The following is an 18,818-nucleotide window of genomic DNA, read 5'->3' as shown; positions in this document are numbered from 1 at the left end:
ATTTGAAGGCTTCTTCTTCTCCTTCTTCGATTAGGTTTAACGGCAGTTGGCATCCAACACACGTTGCATTACCGGCACCTACTAGACTGGAGTATAACTTATAGGTTGCTTAAAAAAATAAATATAATAATAATAAATGATCAACAAATACCTTACAATCTAACCCTACACTCACTAAAAACCCACCACCCTACTATTTAAATATATTTACTCCTACTTCAGGCCAACAGCCTGAAAGGATGGGACACCACCACTTAACACACCCTGTAACTCTTCTGATGTCAAGTCTCGCACCCCCAAACACCTCTCTGCAGCTACCACCACAACCTCAATTATCTGTGACTTACGTTAAATCCCTGCAGTACAATTGATAACCATTGTATAAATGCTAAAAATCCAATCTTGCTGAAACATTTATCACTTGTTGTCCTATCCCTCTGTACTGGTACAGTTCTACTACTCACACCACTCCTCTCAGGACCCCTCCCCCTTTACTTTCTTCACTGCCTCAGCATACAACAATTTCTGCTACAACAGCCTCTACTCTTCTGGAAATGCTCTCCACTAGATGGAACATTGCTGCGGGGACTTGCTTCCATTCAGCCACAAGAGCATTAGTGAGGGTGGGGACTGATGATGGCTGTTTAGGCCTGGCTCGCAGTCGGTGTTACAATTCATCCCAAAGGTGTTCGATGGGGTTGAGGTCAGAGCTCTGTTCAGGCCAGTCAAGTTCTTCCACACTGATCTCGACAAACCATTTCTGTATGGACTTCGCTTTGTGCATGGGGGCATAGTCATGCTGAAACAGGAAAGGGCCTTCCCCAAACTGTTGCCACAAAGTTGAAAGCACAGAATTGTCTAGAATGTCATTGTATGCTGTTGCGTTAAGAATTCCTTTCACTGGAACAAAAAACAGCCCCAAACCATTATTCCTCCTCCCACCAATCTTTACAGTTGGCACTATGCATTGGGGCACGTGGAGTTCTTCTGACATCCTCCAAACCGGGGCGGCAGCGTAGCCTAGTGGTTAGAGTGTTGGACTCCATGAACGCCCTCCAACAAATTCTTATTTTCAATGACGGCCTAGGAACAGTGGGTTAACTGCCTTCTTCAGGGGCAGAACGACAGATTTGTACCTTGTCAGCAAGTTCAAATCCCCGAGCTGACAAGGTACAAATCTGTCGTTCCACTCCTGAACAAGGCAGTTAACCCACTGTTCCTAGGCCGTCATTGAAAATAAGAATTTGTTCTTAACTGACTTGCCTAGTTAAATAAAGGTAAAATTAAAATTAAAAAACCAAGATTCGTCTGTCAGACTGCCAGATGGTGAAGTGTGATTCATCACGCCAGAGAATGCGTTTTCACTGCTCCAGAGTCCAATGGCACTGAGCTTTACACCACTCCAGCCGACGCTTGACATTGCGCATGGTGATCTTAGGCTTTTGTGCGGCTGCTCGGCCATGGAAACCCATTTCATGAAGCTAGCGAATGGTTCTTGAGCAGACTTTGCTTCCAGAGGCAGTTTAGATTTCGGTAGTGATTGTTGCAACCGAGGACAGACGATTTTTACACGTTACGCGCTTCCACACTCAGCCGTCCCATTCTGTGAGCTGGTGTGGTCTACAACCTTGTGGCTGAGCCGTTGTTGCTCCTAGACGCCTTGGCTAGGGATGTTAAGGTTTATGTCTCTTCCTGTTCGGTGTGCGCCCAGAGTAAGGCTCCTAGGCACCTTCCTAGAGGGAAGATACAACCCCTCCTCGTTCCACAACGGCCATGGTCTCACTTATCAGTGGATTTCCTGACCGATCTTCCCCCGTCTCAGGGGAACACTACGGTTTTGGTGGTTGTGGATCGGTTTTATAAGTCCTGCCCTTGCCCGGTCTCCCTACAGCCCTACAGGCGTTATTTACCCACTACAGGGTGCCGGAGGACATCGTCTCTGATCGGGGTCCCCAGTTCACGTCCCGGGTATGGAGGGCGTTCATGGAGCGCCTGGGGGTCTTGGTCAGCCTGACCTCTGGTTATCACCCCGAGAGTAATGGGCAGGTGGAGAGAGTGAACCAGGAGGTGTGTAGGTTTCTGCAGTCGTATTGCCAGGACCGGCCCAGGGAGTGCTCTAGGTACATCCCATGGGTGGAGTTGGCCCAAAACTCACTCCGTCACTCCTCAACGAACCTATCACCGTTTCAGTGTGTGTTGGGCTACCAGCCAGTCCTGGCACCTTGGCATCCGAGTCAGACCAAGTCTCCTGCGGTGGAGAAGTGGGTGCAGCGCTCCAATGAGACCTGGAGGGTCGTCCAGATATCCCTCAAACAAGCCAGTGGACGGCAGAAGAGGATTGCTGACCGCCACCGCAGTGAGGCCCCCATGTTTGTACCGGGGGACAGGGTCTGGCTCTCGACCCGAAACCTACCCCCCCGCTTGCCCTGCCGGAAGCTGGGGCCGCAGTGTGTGGGGCCCTTCAAAGTCCTGAGGAGGATAAACGAGGTGTGTTATAGATTACAACTCCCTTCCTATTATCGCATTAACCCCTCGTTTCATGTGTCTCTCCTCAGGCCGGTGGTAGCTGGTCCCCTGCAGGACGGTGAGGTTCCGGAGGTCCCTCCGCCCTGTCTGGACATCGAGGGGTCCCCGGCGTACACGATACGGGCCATTCTGGACTCGAGACGCTGGGTGAGGGGCCTGCAGTACCTCGTGGACTGGGAGGGGTACGGTCCGGAGGAGAGGTGCTGGGTACCGGTGGGGGACATCTTGGACCCGTCACTGTTGAGGGAGTTCCATCGCCTCCATCCGGATCGCCCTGCGCCTCGCCCTGCGCCTCGCCCTCGAGGCCGGTGTCGGCGCGCGTCAGGGGGGGGGTACTGTCAGGAGGGGGGGGGATAGCGCCGGCGGTTGTCGTCACTGTCGCTCGGCGGTTGTCGTCACCGGCCTACTAGCTGCCACTGATCCCTTTTCCCCGTTTTTTGTTTATTAGTTGCACCTGTGTTTAGTTTAGGCTAATTGGTTGGGCTTTATTTACCAGCCGGCCCACCTGCTGGTTGTGCGGGATTATTTCAGTGTACGTGTGTACACGGCTGTAGGTCACGGTTGTCCGTGTGTTTGTATTTTGCTGGACTGTTTAAGTTCCCTGTGTTTGAGGCATTTGTTTGGGTTGGCGTCGTTTTACCGTTGTGGTGCATTAAAAGTAGCGCTACCCTGAACTCTCTGCTTCCTGCGCCTGACTTCTTCCTCCACTACACCCCGGGCGTTACAGAGACCTACTTGGTGTTCTATTGCTGAGGCAGGCTCTCGAAACGAACCACACAAACTTTATACTATAAGTAAGAACTTTGCTTACCTTTTCTTAGGTGACCACCTGTTTGTGTAATTTGTCCAAAAAGACCCGTCTGCAACCACAGAGTTTTCCACTGTTCATTGGTCCCTTGTAGCCACTCCTGGCAAGCTCACCATTTATGTCGTAGAAATATTGGTCCAAAAATATTTCTCAGATACTGGAACTTGTGAATTCAAATAGACTTTATTACAAAGTATCAAGCCGAGCTGGTCCATGGAGCAACCAACTTCCCCAGTCTCAGCACACTCATTTTATACATTTTCATCCTTCCATCACATACAGTGGGGCAAAAAAGTATTTAATCAGCCACCAATTGTGCAAGTTCTCCCACTTACAAAGATGAGAGAGGCCTGTAATTTTCATCATAGGTACACTTCAACTATGACAGACAAAATGAGAAAGAAAATCCAGAAAATCACATTGTAGAATTTTTTATGAATTTATTTGCAAATTATGGTGGAAAATAAGTATTTGGTCACCTACAAACAAGCAAGATTTCTGACTCTCACAGACCTGTAACTTCTTCTTTAAGAGGCTCCTCTGTCCTCCACTCGTTACCTGTATTAATGGCACATGTTTGAACTTGTTATCAGTATAAAAGACACCTGTCCACAACCTCAAACAGTCACACTCCAAACTCCACTATGGCCAAGACCAAAGAGCTGTCAAAGGACACCAGAAACAAAATTGTAGACCTGCACCAGGCTGGGAAGACTGAATCTGCAATAGGTAAGCAGCTTGGTTTGAAGAAATCAACTGTGGGAGCAATTATTAGGAAATGGAAGACATACAAAAGACCATGGATAATCTCCCTCGATCTGGGGTTCCACGCAAGATCTCACCCCGTGGGATTAAAATGATCACAAGAACGGTGAGCAAAAACCTAGTGAATGACCTGCAGAGAGCTGGGACTAAAGTAACAAAGCCTACCATCAGTAACACACTACTCAAATCCTGCAGTGCCAGACGTGTCCCCCTGCTTAAGCCAGTACATGTCCAGGCCCGTCTGAAGTTTGCTAGAGAGCATTTGGATGATCCAGAAGAAGATGGGGAGAATGTCATATGGTCAGTTGAAACCAAAATATACGTTTTTGGTAAAAACTCAACTCGTTGTGTTTGGAGGACAAAGAATGCTGAGTTGCATCCAAAGAACACCATACCTACTGTGAAGCATGGGGGTGGAAACATCATGCTTTGGGGCTGTTTTTCTGCAAAGGGACCAGGACGACTGATCCGTGTAAAGGAAAGAATGAATGGGGCCATGTATCGTGAGATTTTGAGTGAAAACCTCCTTCCATCAGCAAGGGCATTGAAGATGAAACGTGGCTGGGTCTTTCAGCATGACAATGATCCCAAACACACCGCCCGGCATCAAAGGAGTGGCTTCGTAAGAAGCATTTCAAGGTCCTGGAGTGGCCTAGCCAGTCTCCAGATCTCAACCCCATAGAAAATCTTTGGAGGGAGTTGAAAGTCCGTGTTGCCCAGCAACAGCCCCAAAACATCACTGCTCTAGAGGAGATCTGCATAGAGGAATGGGCCAAAATACCAGCAACAGTGTGTGAAAACCTTGTGAAGACTTACAGAAAACATTTGACCTCTGTCATTGCCAACAAAGTATTGAGATAAACTTTTGTTATTGACCAAATACTTATTTTCCACCATAATTTGCAAATAAATTCATTAAAAATCCTACAATGTGATTTTCTGGATTTTTTTCTTCTCATTTTGTCTTTCATAGTTGAAGTGTACCTATGATGAAAATTACAGGCCTCTCTCATATTTTTAAGTGGGAGAACTTGCACAATTGGTGGCTGAATAAATATTTTTTTGCCCCACTGTACATAGTCATTCCTCTTTATGTAAATGATTCACAGCCTTTGGCATTCAGCCACCATTATCTGTTCATCTTGCTTCGAACTTGTTTATGCCCATCTTAACTTGATTACCCTTCCTCTTATTGGCACAGACTTCGGAGCATATTTGTCAAACCACGATGCGTTAAGACAGGAAAAACTAAACGGTACACTATTCAGTGGAGCGTGAAGACCGTACAGTATTATTTTCACTGTGAGAAACTGATCGATTGAAGAGACACATGGGTCTGTGATGTTTATCCAACACCTGCTGGGACTTCCTTGTTCTGTTCCCTTCCTATACTACAAATGGTTCCAAAATCTGCAGCCCGACTCCTGACTCACCAAGTCCTGGCAGAAACTTGGTCTGGTCCACAGGATTATCACTGACTCAGCCACCAGGTACCTATCCAATTAGTTTTATTTTGTTAGATGTCCAGCATAATACCACAGCCAGAGACTCTAATATTCAATGTTTTAAATGTAAGAGTTTATCTGGTAAGAACACCTTTTTATATACCTGCACTGTTGAGTTGAACAAACTACTACAGCAACTCAAAGCCATACCAACCATAACCAATTTTTATTGAAGTCAAAAGCTGCCTAATGATTGAACAGTATACCATTTTTCATGTCTGTATCTACAGTTCCTTGTGAAAGTCTTCACCCCTTTGGCATTTTTCTTATTTTGTTGCCTTACAACCTGGAATTAAAATAGATTTTTGGGGGGTTTGTATCATTTGATTTACACAACATGCCTACCACTTTGAAGATGCAAAATACTTTTTATTGTGAAACAAACAAGAAATAAGACCAAAAAACAAAACTTCAGCGTGCATAACTATTAATCCCCCCCCCCCCCCCCCCCCAAAGTCAATACTTTGTAGAGCCACCTTTTGCAGCAATTACAGCTGCAAGTCTCTTGGGATATGTCTCTATAAGCTTGGCACATCTAGCCACTGGGATTTTTGCCCATTCTTCAAGACAAAACTGCTCCAGCTCCTTCAAGTTAGATGGGTTCCTGCTGGTGTACAGCAATCTTTAAGTCATACCACAGATTCTCAATTGGATTGAGGTCTGGACTTTGACAAGGCCATTGCAAGACATTTAAATGTTTCCCCTGACACCACTTGAGTGTTGCTTTAGCAGTATGCTTAGGATCATTGTCCTGCTGGAAGGTGAACCTCCGTCCCAGTCTCAAATCCCTGGAAGACTGAAACAGGTTTCCCTCAAGGATTTCCCTGTATTTAGCACCATCCATCATTCCTTCAATTCTGAACAGTTTTCCAGTCCCTGCCAATGAAAAACATCCCCACAGCATGATGCATCACTGTGGGGATGGTCTTCTCTGGGTGATGAGAGGTGTTGGGATTGTGCCAGACATAGTGTTTTCCTTGATGGCCAAAAAAGCTACATTTTCATCTCATCTGACCAGAGTACCTTTTTCCATATGTTTGAGGAGTCTCCCACATGCCTTTTGGTGAACACCAAATGTGTTGGCTTTTTCTGGACACTCTTCCGTAAAGCCCAGCTCTACGGCTTAAAGTGGTCCTATGGACAGATACTACAATCTCCGCTGTGGGGCTTTGTAGCTCCTTCAGGGTTATCTTTGGTATCTTTGTTGCCTCTCTGATTAATGCCCTCCTTGCCTGGTCTGTGAGTTTTGATGGGCGGCCCTCTCTTGGCAGGTTTGTTGTGGTGTCATTTTCCATTTTTAATAATGGATTTAATAGTGCTCCGTGGGATGTTCAAAGTTTAAAATATGTTTTATAATCCAACCCTGATCTGTACTTCTCCACAACTTTGTCCCTGACCTGTTTGGAGAGCTCCTTGGTCTTCATGATGCAGCTTGCTTGGTGGTGCCCTTTGCTTAGTGGTGTTGCAGACTCTGGGGCCTTTCAGAACAGGTGTATATATACTGAGATCATGTGACAGCTCATGTGACACTTAGATTGCACACAGGTGGACTTTAATTAATTATGTGACTTCTGAAGGTAATTGGTTGCACCAGATCTTATTTAGGGGCTTCATAGCAAAGGGGGTGAATACATATACATGCACAACTTTTCCAGATTTTTGTTTAGAATTTTGGGATTTTTTTTCATTTCACTTCACCAATTTGGACTATTTTGTGTATGTCCATTACATGAAATCCGAAAAAAATCAATTTAAATTATAGGTTGTAATGCAACAAAATAGGAAAAATGCCAAGGGGGTGAATACTTTTGCAAGGCACTGTATGTAATGTTACGTACAAAAATAAAAACAAGGACCACAATGGAAATAAGTCTGACTTTATTCTGCCATCCCGGTCACATTTAAAAAAATTTATGCACTCTGTATACAGTGCATTTGGAAAGTATTCAGACCCCTTCAGTTTTTCCACATTTTGTTACTGTCACGCCCTGACCATAAGAGCCCTTGTTTCTCTATGGTGTAGTAGGTCAGGGCGTGACTAGGGGGTATTCTAGTTTATATTTTCTATGTTGGTGTTTTGTGTTTCCCAATTAGAGGCAGCTGGTAATCGTTGTCTCTAATTGGAGATCATATTTAAGTAGCTATTTTTCCCACCTGTGTTTGTGGGATATTGTTTTGTGTTTCTGCACCACGTAGTCACGTTTAGTTGTTTGTTTATTGATTTATTGTTTTTTCTTTAAGTTTCACTTTCCAATAAATATGTGGAACTCAACATCCGCTGCGCCTTGGTCCCGTTCTTACGACCACCGTGACAGTTACGTTAAAGCCTTAATCTAAAATTGATTAAATAGATTTTTCCATCATCAATCTACACACATTGTTTTTCTAATTTATTAAAAATAAACTGAAATTTTTTTTTTTTATTTTACCTTTATTTAACCAGGCAAGTCAGTTAAGAACAAATTCTTATTTTCAATGACGGCCTGGGAACAGTGGGTTAACTGCCTGTTCAGGGGCAGAACGACAGATTTGTACCTTGTCAGCTCGGGGGTTTGAACTCACAACCTTCCGGTTACTAGTCCAACGCTCTAACCACTAGGCTACCCTGCCGCCCCAAATATCACATTTACATGAGCATTCAGACCCTTTACTCAGTACTTTGTTGAAGCACCTTTGGCAATGATTACAGCCTCAAGTCTTCTTTGGTATGACGCTACAAGCTTGGCACACCATTTAGAGACTTGTCCCGAAGCCACTCCTGCATCGTCTTGGCTGTGTGCTTAGGGTCGTTGTCCTGTTGGAAGGTGAACCGTTGGCCCAGTATGTGGTTGTGAGCGATCTGGAGCAGGTTTTCATCTAGGATCTCTCTGTACTTTGATCCGTTCATCTTTCCTTCTATCCTGACTAGTCTCCAGTCTCCACCACCATGCTTCACCGTAGGGATGGTGCCAGCTTTCCTCCAGACGTGACGCTTAGCATTCAGGCCAAAGAGTTCAATCTTGGTTTCATCAGACCAGAGAATCATGTTTCTCATGGTCTGAGAGTCCTTCATATGCCTTTTGGCAAACTCCAAGTGGGCTGTCATGTGCCTTTTACTGAGGAGTGGCATTCGGCTGGCCACTCTACCATAAAGGCCTGATTGGTGGAGTGTTGCAGAGATGGTTGTCTTTCTGGAAGGTTCTCCCTTCTCCACAGAGGAACTCTGGAGCTCTATCAGAGTGACCATTGGGTTCTTGATCACTTCCCTGACCTATGCCCTTCTCCCCTGATTGCTCAGTTTGGCCGGGAGGCCAGCTCTAGCAAGAGTCTTGGTGGTTCCAAACTTCTTCCATTTAAGAATGATGGAGACCACTGTTTTCTTGGACCTTTAATGCTACAGAAAGTTTTGGGTACCCTTCCCCGGATCTGTGCCTCGACACAATCCTATCTTGGAGCTCTACAGACAATTCCTTCAACCCCATGGCTTGGTTTTTTCTCTGACATGCACTGTCAACTGTAGGGCCTTATATAGACAGGTGTGTGTGTGTGCCTTTCCAAAGCATGTCCAATCAATTGAATTTACCACAGGTGGACGACAATTAAGTTGTAGAAACATCTCAAGGATGATTAATGGAAACAGGATGCACCTGAGCTCAATTTGAATTCTCATAGCAAAGGGTCTTAATACTTATGTAACTAAGGTTATTTAAAAAAATAATAATACTTCCACAAATTTCAAGAAACCTGTTCTTGCTGTCATTATGGGATATCTGTGTAGATTGATACATTGTTTTATCCATTTTAGAATAAGGCTGTAATGTAACAATGTATGGAAATAGTCAAGGGGTTTGAATACTTTTCCGAATGCACTGTATAATAATTTAAAAAAACTTTAGCTAGCGTTTGCTACAGCCTATATCAATGAGCGTTAGCATTCTAGCGTACAACTACTGCATCCAAAATAGTTATTTATTAAAGACCACAAACAAATCTAATCTTAGCAACTGTTCAAGCTAGAATCAAAACATAATTGTAAGCATAAGAGAAACCCAACATTTTATTTTGTTTAGAAGTAGCCTAATATAAACGTAAATGTAGGCTGTTTAATGGGCGTAATCATATAAATTGTCACTTTTGCCACGAGTACTATCGTGCAAAAAAATAATGACCCTTTGTTTTACCTATAATATTATTCAGACTCTTCAGGCAAGGTTTTCCATAGTTGAGTTTGTGTGGCTTTGTTCTGCTGTCTGTATTACTGCGGGGAAACAAGGCGCATCTCTGCAGCGGGCCCTACTCGCTCCTCTCCACTTGGCGCAAGCGCGCTGGCTCCTCTGTGCGCTCTGTACGGTGTGTTTGCATTGTGTCAGAACTGCCGGCGAGCTTTAAAATATTTCCAAGCCTTCCAACCGCGGCAATGTCGGGCAGGTCGGTACGAGCCGAGACTCGAAGCAGGGCGAAAGATGACATCAAGCGGGTTATGGCCGCGATTGAGAAAGTACGGAAATGGTAAGACAAGAGGGGAAAAACACCATTCGTTACCAAACATGAGAAAAAGCCTTGCCTGTTTTGAGAGGGAAATTGAACGAATGAGCATGCGATTGAAATATGGGATTTAGGACAGCATCTCTACTCATGTGCGCAGGGCGCACTCGTGGTGTGCGTGGCTACGTATATCGAGTAGCCTACAAACCGAGATCCCTATTATTCTAGAGAATTTCCCACCAAGGTTTAATGTGGGTTAAACCCAGAAGCCATTTCGTTGCAGTCACATGAAGCCATTCCTTTCTCCTAGCTGCTGTAGTGGCAGAGGGAGAGAGCCGACAGAACACTGGCTCGACGCAAATCATTCATTAACACACTTCAGGACTATGACAAGTGCGCTCTAGAGCCGGAGTAGTTTTTAGACAGTCTGGAGTTTTAAATTAAGCGCTTTGGGTCGCCCTTTAGGTCGAACAGAGATTGCGCGGTGGGGTCTGGGAGAGGGAGAGCGTAGAACTACTGGATTGCTGAACAAGCAGTCAGTCTCAGGGTTTTACAAATAGAAATAACACTGGAATTTTTTACATTTTATTTCAAAATTATGTTTATGAACTTTATATCAAGGCAACATTTATTTTCACCAGTGGATTCGTTTTATGAATTAAAATTGAGATTCTGCACCCATGTCTCCATGAAATAGAGTAATTCTGCAAAATAATTGAAAAGATAGGACATTTTTTAAGGTCATTTGCAAATTACAGTCAGGAAACTTTCGAAATGGAAAGAATGTAAACAAAATCTAATAGCTTACTTCAGTTTGCTTTCATATGGATATGTTTACTTGTACCCCTTGAATCAAAACTATTTAGATTTTCAATTGTAATAGGCCCACATTTGTATTGGATCACGTTTGCTATTGCAAAAATGTAATACTATTTTATTATTATAATGCGAAAAGTCCTATTTTTTTACCTTTTATTTAACTAGGCAAGTCAGTTAACAAATTCATATTTACAATGACTGCCTACTCCGGGCCAAACCCGGATGACGCTGGGCCAATTGTGCGCCGCCCTATGGGACTCCCAATCACGGCCGGTTGTGATACAGCCTGGAATCGAACCGGGGTCTGTAGTGGCGCCTCTAGCACTGAGATGAAGTGCCTTAGACTGCTGCGCTACTCGGGTTTAAACCAGGAGTGATAGGAACTATGTTATTCTATAACAAAAGTCTGGGACTGTCTCCTCTCCATATTGTTGTTTATTTCCGACTGAACTTAGTCTGTATTGTGTTTTGTGGGATGCCCTGAGAGAGCTGTTATCACTAAAGGAACATTGAATGCGAATCGAATTGAACCATTTAAATAATTGTGTGTGTGCGTGCGTCTCTCTCTACCAGGGAGAAGAAATGGGTGACAGTTGGAGACACATCCCTGAGGATCTTCAAGTGGGTTCCAGTGACTGAGCCCAAAACAGCAGATGAAGTACATAATACACAGCCCACCACACCACAGCCCACCACACACACCACCAAACCACAGCCCACCACACACACCACCATACCACACCACAGCCCACACACACACCACCACACCACAGCCCACCACACACACCACCAAACCACAGCCCACCACACACACCACCATACCACACCACAGCCCACACACACACCACCACACCACAGCCCACCACACACACCACCACACCACAGCCCACCACACACACCACCAAACCACAGCCCACCACACACACCACCACACCACAGCCCACCACACACACCACCACACCACAGCCCACCACACCACAGCCCACCACACACACCACCAAACCACAGCCCACCACACCACAGCCCACCACACACACCACCACACCACAGCCCACCACCACACCACAGCCCACCACCACACCACAGCCCACCACACACATCACCAAACCACAGCCCACCACCACACCACAGCCCACCACACACACCAGCCCACCACACACACCACCACACCACAGCCCACACACACACCACCACACCACAGCCCACCACACCACAGCCCACCACACCACAGCCGACCACACACACCACAGACTCATTCAAGTTCAGTGTCTAGTTCTTTTATAGAATTCTCTCAGCATCTCAAACTCATGTCACGTCATTGTGTTGTATGTAAACAGTATTTCTGCCCCTGTCTGTTGTCTTGCAGAAGAAGAAGGGGAAGGATGAGAAGTATGGGTCAGAATTGACCACACCAGAGAACAGCTCTTCTCCTGGGATGATGGACATGAATGGTGGGTAAAGCTCAATTCAGAGTCCATAGCTGCGAAACTCTGACAAACGGTCCATTATTACATATTTAATTGGCTGTTATCTAGTGGCCGCCATATCTCAAAGTAAATAACACGGCTCTGCTGCTTTGAACTCTGTAGGACGCTTAACGTGCAGTGTGTGGGTCAGTGTGTATGCCTTGTGGACCCATGATGGAGTTAAAGGTTAAACAAATGTAAAAACATTCTGTCTTCTTCCCTCTCCCCTTCTTTTTCTCAGACGACAACAGTAACCAGAGTTCTATCGCTGAATCCTCCCCCGTCAAACAGGAAACCAGCACTAGCCCAGCCCCCGAACCCACCACCGTATCCCATGGCGACAACAGTGAGGCCAAGAGCGACCAGAGCCCTGACTGCAAGAGGGGTGAGACACACTACCACTACCACCAACATGGGGAATCACACTCAAATTCCCAGTCTGAAATCCCCTCCTGTAGTGGCCCATCCATACACTTTTAATAGAACTGGATGCGTGAACCCTGTGGTAGGGTTTAGTGTTTCTTCAATTGCTGTTTGGTTAGCTGGAGAGCTCCAGTCGTTAGGCCTGAAGTTACAGGGCTGTACTCAGAGGCTCATCACGCTGGGAGACTGTGGGAGAGAAGGAGAAAGGGTTATCTTTTCTATCCCGCTGAGAGAGAGAGGGAGTGCAGCTGTGACCAGACCCTCGAGGCTTCAACTGCCAACCCTCCATCTGCACCCCTGCTAACAAGAGACCTCTCTCAGCATGGTACAAAATAGAACTCTCTCTTTATCCCCTCTTTCACTCTTTTTCTCTTTCTACCCCTCTCTCTCTCTTTTTGTCTCTCTCTCTCTCCCCCTCTCCTTTTCTCTCTCTACCCCATCACTCTTTCTCTCTCTCTCTCTCTACGCCCTCTCTTTTTCTCTCTCTCCCCCTCTCTTTTTCTCTCTCTCTCTCTACCCCCTCTATCTCTCTATAGCCCTCTCTTTCTCTACCCCCCCCCCTCTCTCTACCTCTCTCTTTCAAGTATGCCTATATTTATTACTCTCTCCCAGACATGCCTTTTTATCTGAGCACAAGTAATTACTCCATATCATCACACAGGAGCATTAATCTGTTACAGTTGCCCTTGACTTGAGTTGTTTACAAGTAGCAAATAAAAGTGTAAACATGAACACTCAACAGTAGGTCTTGTTACAGAAATAATGCATGATTTATCTGGGCCTTTGGTAGCGGCCTTTACTGGTTCTAACAGCAGAAACATAAACTTGCTGCCAGCTCTTAGCAAACCTTTGGGAAAAAATTGTGTTTGACCAAATACAATGCTATTTCTCTGTAAACAATTTAACAACAGGCTTTCACCATGCTTATAGAGAAGGGCACTCAATATGCACTGCACTGACACAAATTACTGATGATTGTTTGAAAGAAATTGATAATAATACGTTTGTGGGGCTGTACAGTTAGATGTCAGTGTAGCCTTTGATATTATTGACCATAACCTGTTGTTGAAAAAACGCATGTGTTATGGCTTTTCAACCTCTGCCATATCGAGGATTCAGAGATATCTATCTAATATAACTCAAATAATGGAAGCTTCTATAACGTCAAACATGCAAATTGTGGTGTACCGCAGGGCAGCTCTCTGGGCCCTCTACTCTTTTCTATTTTTACCAATGACCTGCCACTGGCATTGAACAAAGCATGTGTGTCCACGTATGCGGTTGATTAAACCATATACACATCAGCAACCACAGCTAATGAAGTCACTGAAACTCTTAAGAAAGAGTTACAGTCTGTTTTGGAATTGGTGGCCAGTCCTGAATATCTAAAACTAAGAGCATTGTATTTGGTACAAATCATTCCCTACGTTCTAGACCTCAGAATCTGGTAATGAATGGTGTGGCTGTTGAACAAGCTGAGGAGACTAAATTACTTGGCCTTACCTTATATTGTAAACTGTCATGGTCAAAACATATAGATTCAATGGTTGTAAAGATGGTAAGAGGTCTATCAGTAATAAAGAGATGCTCTGCTTTTTTTGACACCACACTCCAAAAAGCAAGTCCTGCAGGCTCTAGTTTTGTCTAATCTTGATTATTGTCCAGTTGTGTGGTCGAGTGCTGCAAGGAAAGACCTAGTTAAGCTGCAGCTGGCCCAGAACAGAGTGGCACGTCTTGCTCTTCATTGTAAACAGAGGGCTGATGTAAATACTATACATGACAGTCTCTCTTGGCAAAGAGTTGAGGAGAGACTGACAGCATCACTTATTTTTATAAGAAAAATGTATGTGTTGAAAATCCCAAATTGTTTGCATAGCTTACACACAGCTCTGACACACACACTTACCCCACCAGACATGCCACCAGGGGTCTTTTTACAGCCCCCAAATCCAGAACAAACTCAAAAAAGTGTACAATATCATATAGAGCCATTATTGCATGGAACTCCATTCCATCTCCATATTGCTCAAGTGAACAGCAAACCTATTTGACCGAGATAGTTTGTGTGTATATAATGATATGTAGGCTACATGTGGCTTTTTTTTATGTAGTTCAGTTCTTGAGATGATGTCTATTAATGTTCTCTATTATGTCATGTTTTAATGTTCTTTGTGGACCCCGGGAAGAGTAGCTGCTGCTTTTGGGGATCAGTAGCAACAGCTAATGGGGATCATACCAAAATACCAATACTAATTGATGTTCAAATATACAAATCAAATGTATTTCTAAAGCCCTTACACCAGAAGATGTCACAAAGTGCTATACAGAAACCCAACCTAAAACCCCAAACAGCAAGCAATGCAGATTTACAGACAGTCATTCAACAGTTGAAGATCTGACAGTGACTGGTTTAATAGGTATTTAATATGGTGTGTATTGTGTGTTTGGTGCAGTGAAGAGCAACCCATCAGAGAGAGGACAGAGGGACAAGAGAGACAGCAGCCAGACTTCCTCGGGAGAAAAGGACACCTCAGACAGCCGCAAAGCCACTCTGGTACTCTACTCTATATTCTACCATATACCCTGGCCAGTCTGGTACTCTATATTCTACTCTTCCTCCACAAAGCATATGAGTGGCATGAGGGCCTCCTTAAAAATCAAAGCCTCCTTAATCTCTTTTTATCCCATCCACATTTTTAATTGAATAAATGGACAAATTGGTTTCCTCAGATATGGTTGTGTTTGTATGTTCGTCTGTTTGTTGGCAGGATCCGGAGGAAGAGGCTCCTCGCAGTAAGAAGAACAAGCAGGAGTCTCCATCTCAGGACTACGAGGAGAAATAGTCACACTGCATCCTTTCTTCTCTCTATCCTCTTCCTCCCCCACGTAGCCCCTAACACTCCTCTGAGCAGAGGGAGAAAGGACTTTACCTCCCTTCACTGAGCCCCTCTTCTCTTCTTCCACACTCACTAATGCCAAGAATAGCTCTGTGATCCAGCCTGTTATCTCCTCCATGACCAGGGGTTGCGCAGTGTGCTCAGCTCAGCCCAGAAGAGAAAAACACTACGGCGTCTCAAAATGGACAAACTGCTATTGACGCTTTTTCTCGTTTTTTTTAAGCAAAGGTCTTTTAAGGGAGTATGCAAGCACACTTGTTCTGTTTGGCTAGCCGAGTTTGGCTAAGCACCAGCCGAACTGAAGCATGCTGACGCCTTAAGGGCATATTCTAACCCAAGAGCCACGTCAAACCTCCCCCTAACTCACCTCTGGTTGATACAGTGTTTGTTTAGGTCAGTTTCCAGTTGTTACGTTTAGTTTTGGGGTTGTTTTTTTTAGCTCAGGAGGGTCAATGCACTGCTAAGATATAATGTCACACAAACAACACACCGTGGTTTTACTGCTGCTGTACTGGGTGTGGATTTGTGTCTTTTTTTTACAAAATGGCTTGTGAAAGTATTCACCCCCTTGGCATTTTTCCTATTTTGTTGCCTTATAACCTGGAATTAAAATTGATTTTTGGGGGGTTTGTATTAGAGGTTGACCGATTATGATTTTTCAAGGCCAATACCGATTTATTAGAGGTCCAAAAAAAGCCGATACCGATTAATCGGACTATTTAAATTTTTTACAATGTATTTATTTATTTGTAATAATGACAACTACAGCAATACTGAATGAACACTTATTTTAACTTAACATACACTGCTCAAAAAAATAAAGGGAACACTAAAATAACACATCCTAGATCTGAATGAATGAAATATTCTTATTAAATACTTTTTTCTTTACATAGTTGAATGTGCTGACAACAAAATCACACAAAAATTATCAATGGAAATCAAATTTATCAATCCTTGGAGGTCTGGATTTGGAGTCACACTCAAAATTAAGGTGGAAAACCACACTACAGGCTGATCCAACTTTGATGTAATGTCCTTAAAACAAGTCAAAATGAGGCTCAGTAGTGTGTGTGGCCTCCACGTGCCTGTATGACCTCCCTACAACGCCTGGGCATGCTCCTGATGAGGTGGCGGATGGTCTCCTGAGGGATCTCCTCCCAGACCTGGACTAAAGCATCCGCTAACTCCTGGACAGTCTGTGGTGCAACGTGGCGTTGGTGGATGGAGCGAGACATGATGTCCCAGATGTGCTCAATTGGATTCAGGTCTGGGAAACGGGCAGGCCAGTCCATAGCATCAATGCCTTCCTCTTGCAGGAACTGCTGACACACTCCAGCCACATGAGGTCTAGCATTGTCTTGCATTAGGAGGAACCCAGGGCCAACCGCACCAGCATATGGTCTCACAAGGGGTCTGAGGATCTCATCTCGGTACCTAATGGCAGTCAGGCTACCTCTGGCGAGCACATGGAGGGCTGTGCGGCCCCCCAAAGAAATGCCACCCCACACCATGACTGACCCACCGCCAAACCGGTCATGCTGGAGGATGTTGCAGGCAGCAGAACGTTCTCCACAGCGTCTCCAGACTGTCACGTCTGTCACGTGCTCAGTGTGAACTTGCTTTCATCTGTGAAGAGCACAGGGCGCCAGTGGCGAATTTGCCAATCTTGGTGTTCTCTGGCAAATGCCAAACGTCCTGCACGGTGTTGGGCTGTAAGCACAACCCCCACCTGTGGACGTCGGGCCCTCATACCACCCTCATGGAGTCTGTTTCTGACCGTTTGAGCAGACACATGCACATTTGTGGCCTGCTGGAGGTCATTTTGCAGGGCTCTGGCAGTGCTCCTCCTGCTCCTCCTTGCACAAATACGGAGGTAGCGGTCCTGCTGCTGGGTTGTTTCCCTCCTACGGCCTCCTCCACGTCTCCTGATGTACTGGCCTGTCTCCTGGTAGTGCCTCCATGCTCTGGACACTACGCTGACAGACACAGCAAACCATCTTGCCACAGCTTGCATTGATGTGCCATCCTGGATGAGCCGCACTACCTGAGCCACTTGTGTGGGTTGTAGACTCTGTCTCATGCTACCACTAGAGTGAAAGCACCGCCAGCATTCAAAAGTGACCAAAACATCAGCCAGGAAGCATAGGAACTGAGAAGTGGTCTGTGGTTATCACCTACAGAACCACTCCTTTATTGGGGGTGTCTTGCTAATTGCCTATAATTTCCACCTGTTGTCTATTCCATTTGCACAACAGCATGTGAAATGTATTGTCAATCAGTGTTGCTTCCTAAGTGGACAGTTTGATTTCACAGAAGTGTGATTGACTTGGAGTTACATTGTGTTGTATAAGTGTTCCCTTTATATTTTTGAGCAGTGTAATACATCAATAAAATCAATTTAGCCTCAAATAAATAATGAAACGTTCAATTTGGTTTAAATAATACAAAACAAAGTGTTGGAGAAGGAAGTAAAAGTGTGCCATGTAAAAAAGCTAACGTTTAAGTTCCTTGCTCAGAACATATGAAAGCTGGTGGTTCCTTTTATCACGAGTCTTCAATATTCCCAGGTAAGAAGTTTTAGGTTGTAGTTATTATAGGACTATTTCTCTCTATACCTTTGACTATTGATGTTTTTATAGGCACTTTAGTATTGCCAGTGTAACAGTATAGCTTCCGTCCCTCTCCTCGCCCCTACCTGGACTCGAACCAGGAACACATCGACAACAGCCACCCTCGAAGCATTGTTACCCATCGCTCCACAAAAGCCGTGGCCCTTGCAGAGCAAGGAGAACTACTTCAAGGTCTCAGAGCGAGTGACATCACCGATTGAAGCGCTATTAGCGCGCACCCTGCTAACTGGCTAGCTATTTCACATCGATTACACCAGCCTAATCTTGGGAGTTGATAGGCTTGAAGTCATAAACCGCTCAATGCTTCAAGCACAGCGAAGAGCTGCTAGCAAATGCACGAAAGTGCTGTTTGAATGAACGCTTACGAGCCTCCTGCTGCCTACCACCACTCAGTCAGACTGCTCTATCAAATATCAAATCATAGACTTAATTATAACATAATAACACACAGAAATACGAGCCTTAGGTCATTAATATGGTCAAATCCGGAAACTATAATTTTGTTGAAGGAA

The 18,818-nt window shown here is 44.9% G+C and overlaps 1 protein-coding gene across 1 annotated transcript; it reads left to right on the top strand.

Moving 5' to 3' along the window:
• Positions 1 to 9,925: 9,925 nt before the first annotated feature.
• LOC139421891 (B-cell CLL/lymphoma 7 protein family member A-like) lies at positions 9,926 to 18,101 on the top strand. The gene is made up of 6 exons (XM_071173024.1): positions 9,926 to 10,092; positions 11,461 to 11,545; positions 12,254 to 12,338; positions 12,595 to 12,738; positions 15,230 to 15,330; positions 15,545 to 18,101. The coding sequence occupies exons 1-6, from the start codon at positions 10,001 to 10,003 to the stop codon at positions 15,617 to 15,619; spliced, it is 582 nt and encodes a 193-aa protein (XP_071029125.1). The 5' UTR covers positions 9,926 to 10,000; the 3' UTR covers positions 15,620 to 18,101.
• Positions 18,102 to 18,818: the final 717 nt, after the last annotated feature.

This window comes from Oncorhynchus clarkii, chromosome 12, assembly GCF_045791955.1.
Source record: "Oncorhynchus clarkii lewisi isolate Uvic-CL-2024 chromosome 12, UVic_Ocla_1.0, whole genome shotgun sequence".
NCBI lineage: Eukaryota > Metazoa > Chordata > Actinopteri > Salmoniformes > Salmonidae > Oncorhynchus > Oncorhynchus clarkii.
Note: the sequence above shows the minus strand (reverse complement) of the source record. Positions and strands in the feature narration are given on the sequence as shown.